This window comes from Poeciliopsis prolifica, unplaced genomic scaffold (assembly GCF_027474105.1).
Source record: "Poeciliopsis prolifica strain line A6 unplaced genomic scaffold, Auburn_PproV2 SCAFFOLD010, whole genome shotgun sequence".
NCBI classification, from domain to species: Eukaryota; Metazoa; Chordata; class Actinopteri; order Cyprinodontiformes; family Poeciliidae; genus Poeciliopsis; species Poeciliopsis prolifica.
The window spans coordinates 12896624-12903375 of record NW_026562385.1 but is presented as its reverse complement, the minus strand read 5'-3'; the positions used below and the strand labels follow the sequence as shown (position 1 = coordinate 12903375).

Genomic DNA, 6752 nt, shown 5'->3' with positions numbered 1-6752 from the left:
CCCTAGGGAAGAGAATCGGGTCCATTGAAAAAAGTCCAAACTTCATCTGGATAATTTTTCTCAGAATTCTGAGACTAAAATTCAGAATTTTGAGAAAAACTGCAGAATTCTGACAAGAAAAAAATAGAAATTCTGAGATTAAAGTGAGTTTTTTTTCCAGGGACCCTGATCAACTTCCATATGTCCCATAAACCCTTGCTATGATTCCCACAGACACAGGGAGCTCCACTGCCCGGCGGCTGTGGATCCCGGTGCGCTCGCAGTCCTCCAGGAACGCCTCGAGGTTCTCTACATCACCTTCTCTCAGGCGTCACAGATCCCCAGTTGGGTCCTCTCCCTCCGCAACCTGCATGAGCTCCACCTTTCGGGTCGCTTGGGCAGCGAGGGCGGCGTGGGTCACGGCTGGGCCGTGGGGAGCCTGCGGCAGCTCTGCCACCTCCGCGTTCTGGTGATCCACGGGATGCTGGACAGGGTTCCGTCAGAGCTGTGCGAGGTGGCAGGAAGCTTGGTGAAGCTGGAGATACACAACGAAGGCGCAAGGCTGCTTGTGCTGACGGAACTCAAGCGAATGGCGGACCTGACAGAACTCCGGCTGCTGGTAGAGAGGTGGCTCTTCCTCTAATTGCCTCCACACATCAGGGACTTCCTGAGCCGTCCTTACGCCACCAACGAGGGACACCTTGAGGATCAGTCCAGGCCAGAGTCGGACACTTTCCCGTACTCTCCCACTCAGTGGAGTCACAGATATAAAGTTTAAAGATGACTGATATAACCCTATACACCTAAATTTACAATTTTAACTAAACTTAGTATACTTCTGCACTATGTAACTTTTATGAAAAATATTAAATAATTTTCTTCTTTTTTAATGACCCATTGGGGATTGCGTCAAACACAACAGCATTTTCTTTAGGAGTAACAGGAAGTTGGAAAAGTAACAAAGTCAGAATAAGACAATAAATGACCATTTGGATTTAGTAACTGGCTTACAAGTAATATTTCCCTATTAAACCATTTTCTACAAAAGATTGTCTTATAATTTGTATTTAATGTCTTCATTATTCCAGATATAATATTTATGAGGAGTTAGCTAACAACTTATCAGGTTGAGGAATGCACATGAGTCATTGAAGTTATTGAAGTGCAAAATTGGACACACGTGTTCGATTCCTCTGCAGCCAATGGCATTAGTGAATTAGTTTATTAAAAAAAAAATCTTATGAAAACGGTAGCTGTATTTTAAAGTTTGCTTACAAGAAGGAGTGAAAGTGTGTTTTTAGCCCCGTGATGCTCATGCGTCGCTGCGTTTTAATCCAGTAAACATGTCGTTCCAGAGTTCCTCTGGATTACAGTAAAATGTTCACCAAAAAAAAAAGAAAATTCAACCGGACACACACATTATGTTGAACCAGATACAACCCTATACACATATTTTGTTTTCAAACTCCACTGACTTTTATTTGCAACAAAACAAACGACAAACCATCTAAACTATTTATTTTTTTTATTCATCCATACAGTTTCCCGAACTCCTCCCACACTTTGGGAACCACTGGAATAGAAGAACTGAGGGTATACTAATTTGTAAATAATTGAAAAAATTTCCAAGTCTAGCGTAAGAAAGTGAATAGCCAAAATCAGAAGAACATGGATGACATAATGTTTCTGAAACTCACTTCATGTAAATTTTTGAGAGAGAACAGTTTCACATATTACAAATGTGAAGCATAAATAAATTATGATCAGCACCAGGGCCAAGTTTCAAAAGCTGATTGGTGGACAGGCTAACTAGTCTTAGCATTCTTAACAGGTTCCGTTGTGAGAAACTGGTGGCATGATCACAAGCTTGATTGACAGCACTGAAACCCTCTTCCTAGCTCAGACTGTGTTTCTTCACATGGCAGGAAGGAAGCAGAGGAGCTCGACTTTTTTTTCTTTTTTTACACATTGTTGCATATTCTGCTATCATGACATTTATAACAAATATGTTTTCTAAAAGTTACCTACTTCATCTCTAAATAAGTAATTTAACTGAATTGTGTTGGTTACATACAGCTGCTGATTTGACAAATGAAAACAATAAATGGGTCAAAAATGGCTCATAATAGCTTATGCTAATCTTCATCTATGTTTTAATAGATTTCACCTATAAAAGTTTGTAAAAGCTCGTAATTATAATTAACAACAGGATTAATAATGTATGTACATTTAAGATTTTATGTAGCAAAAGAAGTTCCTTCTCTGGCTGCAGTCTCTGCTGCTGAAGGATGAGTTGCCGTTCTTCTCCAGGACTCCACACCTCTCAGCCGGGCAGCTTGGAATGTCCTGGTCCTGCACCGGTTCTCCACCCACCCAGACCCACTCGTCACCAAGGTAACGCAGGCCCGTCCACATCTACCAACATGTAGCAGGAAGTCAACGTAAACACTGAGGATGAGTTGGTAAAGAACACCGGAGAGCAAACAGCGACCCACCTCCTCAGTGGTTGCCAGTTGGGCTTTCTCTTGTGCAAAGTGGTTGTCGTCGTCTGTGGAGAGGGTCGCCAGGTCGTAGCTGTGGACTTTGTTCAGAGTCCTGCAGTGCTCCAACGCCTCCTCCCAGGTTTTATTCTCCTTCACCAGAGTCAGTGACTCATCGTAGCACATGAACGTATGTTTCTGATCACACTCGCCATTCCTCCACTTGCTGGTAAACGACTCCTTATAAGCGCAGTGTTCGTTTGAGTCTGGTTCTACAAGAAACAGTGGGGAAACATATTCTACCGATGAAATCTGGAGATCGTTCAGCAAATTACGACACTGACATGAAGACGGCTCAATTTCATGTTAAGCTCCAAAGGCACTGGAGTCACCCGTTAAAGTAGGAGAGAATGAAATGAGCTGCAGCACTTGGTTCAAGGTCAGAATCAAGCTTTCACGTATGGAGCGCCCACTCTACCATCAATCAGGCTGCATGTTCACTGGTCAGAAAACCAGTTACTCTCTTTGATACAGTTACTCTATTCAAGTTCCTTTAGAGGTTCCTCTTGTATTTTATAACACAGTCAAGTAACTATGTTACCTTCAGTTGTAAGAATGTATTATATGTCAAATATAACTTAAAAGAAATTTGACATTGTAATTTAACGCCTTGGAATTGGGCCACTGTCTCTTTAAAAACTCCTGCCCTTTCTGAATGTCCGCCTTCAGAAAGTCATCACAACATGGCTCCTCTGACTGTTCAACAATGTTTTTACCAGTGTGGCACTGAGAAGTAGCTCATATAATGAGCTGAGCAGATTTGCAGTCCCAACAGGTGTTTGCTAATTGCTGCTGGCTAGTCTGAAGGAGCTGGATGGAGGAGTTGAGAGGGAGAGGTGCTCCCTCTCAAAGTGGAAGTCTGAAAACTGCCTTTCAGAGGACAAGCTTTATCTTCAAGGGGAATAACATTATGATATGACGTAAAGCTCAAAACAGTCAATTTTACATTTACTGCCCCTTTAAGAACTCCAAATATATTGTCCCAAAAATGAGCCCTCCTCCACGAATCATATAAATGCTAGTCCAGGTGAAAACCTGCTCTGCAAGCACACCTTTGAGTTTGAGGGAAACTGGACGATTCCAGCAAAGCGCTTGATAATGGAAATAGGAATTTCTGCTTTTCAGCTAAACGTATGCTTTTTTGGTTTATGTAGAGAAAGCTACATCCATGTAGATTGTTTGGAGAAAATATTTCTTGGACAGAACAAACAGAAAAGCATTTAGTTAAAAAATAAACGATCTTCAAGTTGTCTGACTTGTCTCTTTCATTACGTGAACTGTGACGTTTTCCTTACCGTGGACGTCCCAGTTGAAGAAGGTTGCTATTTTGTCTTTCGTGGACCATTTCCATGGGCTTGTGTCGTTCTCTCGGTACAGTCCAAGCCAGCTTTCGTACCAGTAGAACTCCCTGATTTCCATTTCATTTCTGATTGTGATCAAATCATCGTGTTTCTCCCTGCAGAAAGACTGAGCTGCTTCCCATGTCTTCATGTAAGAGTAGTAAGAAACCTTTCTCTGTCTGAGGCCCGACGGCTGCACACAGGCAAGATGGGAGGCGAGTAGCAGGAAGAAAAAGATGCAGATGTTCCTCATCTTGAATCTGCTGCACTGATCTCCAAGTACCTGAAGAACATAATCAGTTCTATTACATCATTTCAGTGAAATATTCAGCATTTTTCACAGAAAGAGAGAAATATTGAATTGCTGCAAGCAGCTGAATTTCAAAAATGAAGCAATCATGCAAAACATTCATTTGCTGTCAACTGACTATTTTTAATTGCTATAATGAATTCAAAATGTGTGGAATTGGACAGTGTACAAAAAGACTGAATTATATTTATTTGAACCAAATTGGATTAATGCTATTTGGGCATAATTGAGACCAATTTGGGTAAATCGGTCTAATAAGCCTTATAATACAATCCACCCAACTGTCAGTGTGCTGTTAAATCTGTTAAAAATCTGCACAAAACTTTGCAACAAAAAACACAATTTTCACAATTGCGATCTTTCCTAGATAAGAAACGCAATGTAAATAATAAGTGAATAAGTTTCTTAAAGCAATAAACATGCTGCACCAGTATTCTCCACTTCTTGTTGTCTTTTTTTTCCTTTGAATTTTTGATTCCACAACATCACTGTATAACAGTATAAAGAGGAAATGTCTCTATCCAGAGTTAGTATTGATTTATGTTCCCAACATATGGAAATGTTAAAATAAAGAAGAAATGATTAGGGAGGGGGGGATTTAAACAGGATTTCACTTTGAACAGTTTTGAGAGAAAAGCATCCTTACTCACCTGAAGGTGCAACAGAAAAGCAGCTTTGACCCTCAACTTCAGGTAATGATGATTCTCAGCCTGTTGACTCAGTTAAGAATCTCCAGCAACCAATCAAAGCAAAGCATTCAACTCACCAATCATGAGGATGAGGTCACCACCCTGCTTCCCTCGCTCCTCGCTATTCTGCTTTGCATCTCGTCCTGAATCTTCTCACAGCGGCAGATGTAGAAAAAGAATCCAAGAAAAAAAAGTTCTGTCATGTTAGCTAGTGGCTAATACTCTGTTACAGCTGGACCCGTTTTCTAGCCATCTTTTTTGCTACTTTATGTTTTACTTTTTACTTATTTTCTTTTTTTGTTATCTAATAATCCTTTGACTAGACTCATTAGGTGCTATTGTATTTTTATACAAATGCTTTTTTAATTGCCTGTGAAGTTAGGTTTGAATGGAACACATTCAAATTCATGTCTGTCATCCCTCTCCCTAAGCTGTCATGATTTGGTTTCTTGTTCACCACACCCAGAATATAAAAACATGGAGACTTTTAATAATAATTTAAAAAGTGAACTTGCACAGCTTTCACAAAGGGGGAAAAAGCTAAGTTTAGACAAGCTAATAGATAATTCTGGTAACTCCAAGAGCAACGAGTAAATTCAGCTCAACTTTGAGAAGTATCCAACAAAACTGAGAAGGTATTTCAGTTTCTGCTCAAGTCAGTGGTGCCTCCAGGACTCTTGGGCCCCCATGACAAAAAAAAAAAAAAAAACTCAGTTGGGCCCCCCAGACGCAGCTGCTGTTAAAATGTTTTTAATCTATCTGACCCATCAAAAGCGTCCCAATTTTAAAGTCTTGCTTTCATTGGTCCAACACTGATGACTAAGACAATATTTACTGCTCATGAATTTTACGTGCAACAGTTCACACACAGTATGCAAGTAGGTTGCTTAATTTGTTTCTATTAGTTTTAGATGCTGAAATGTCTCTGCCAATGAGCAACTGAGTGCTTTTTGGTCTGGGAGAGGTAATATTTATTTTTTTCTGCTAAAAACAATTTTAGAAAACACAGCATAATTAATTTTGTAATTGACAGGGCCCCATTTGTTTTGTATTTATTTTTATGAACAACAACAACAAAAAATGTGGAGGTGAATGGTCATAAGTTTCCCCGTTTGGTGTTGGCACAAGTCAACACCAAACCATTGATCACCCACTCACTGAGTGAACTGGAAAAGTCAGGCCATTTGCATTTTTGAGGACGACCCTGACCTTGGTGATGGATTGATATTGGCTACTGTCTAAATTTACAGTATTTGCATAAATGATAATAATCATTTGGCTTCCAGTTTCCTACTCATTTGCTTAATGGGATCTAAGGAAACACTGAACAATTGGTTTGCATTTGGTTAATGAACTTTTGCTCAAAGAAACTTTGTTTTATTTCCTAACCACTCTTGGGTTCACAGCCTCACCCGTCTACCTCACAATATCTGTTATTATTGAACTGATTGTTTATATTCAGACGTGGGTAGAGTTCTCAAAAAGAACGATATGTTGAAGCAGAGTAAGAAAAGCACTGCTGCAACATATTTTTATTCAAATAAAAGTAAAAAGGAGCCGTCCCAAAAGTTATTCAAGTACGAGTAAAACAGTGTTTGATAAAAAAGCTACCAAAGTACAGAGTATCAAATGTAAAATGTAAAAAAAAAATAAAAATAAAATGGACCAAAATATGCAATTATGTGGAAAGTTATGTTGGTATTTTAAGGACCAAAATGAATCATAAAAATAACATTAAAGCTGCAAGCAGCCTCGAGCGGCCCTCGCAGCCAAGCGCCGCTCCGGCCTATTGGCCACCGCAGAGTACTAGCAACCGCCGCCCGACGCCAGCCACCACAGAAGCTCTCACGCAGTTTTCAGCACCTCCGCCCGCACCGCGGAAGCTGTTGCTCAG

The 6752-nt window shown here is 40.2% G+C and overlaps 1 protein-coding gene across 1 annotated transcript; it reads right to left on the bottom strand.

The window, feature by feature from the left end:
* Positions 1 to 1477: 1477 nt before the first annotated feature.
* Positions 1478 to 4850, bottom strand: LOC129363763 (C-type lectin TsL-like). The gene is made up of 4 exons (XM_055036041.1): positions 4820 to 4850; positions 3815 to 4142; positions 2475 to 2731; positions 1478 to 2394 (listed from the first exon to the last, which is right to left on the bottom strand). The coding sequence occupies exons 2-4, from the start codon at positions 4110 to 4112 to the stop codon at positions 2209 to 2211; spliced, it is 741 nt and encodes a 246-aa protein (XP_054892016.1). The 5' UTR covers positions 4113 to 4142; positions 4820 to 4850; the 3' UTR covers positions 1478 to 2208.
* Between the last annotated feature and the right edge of the window lie 1902 nt (positions 4851 to 6752).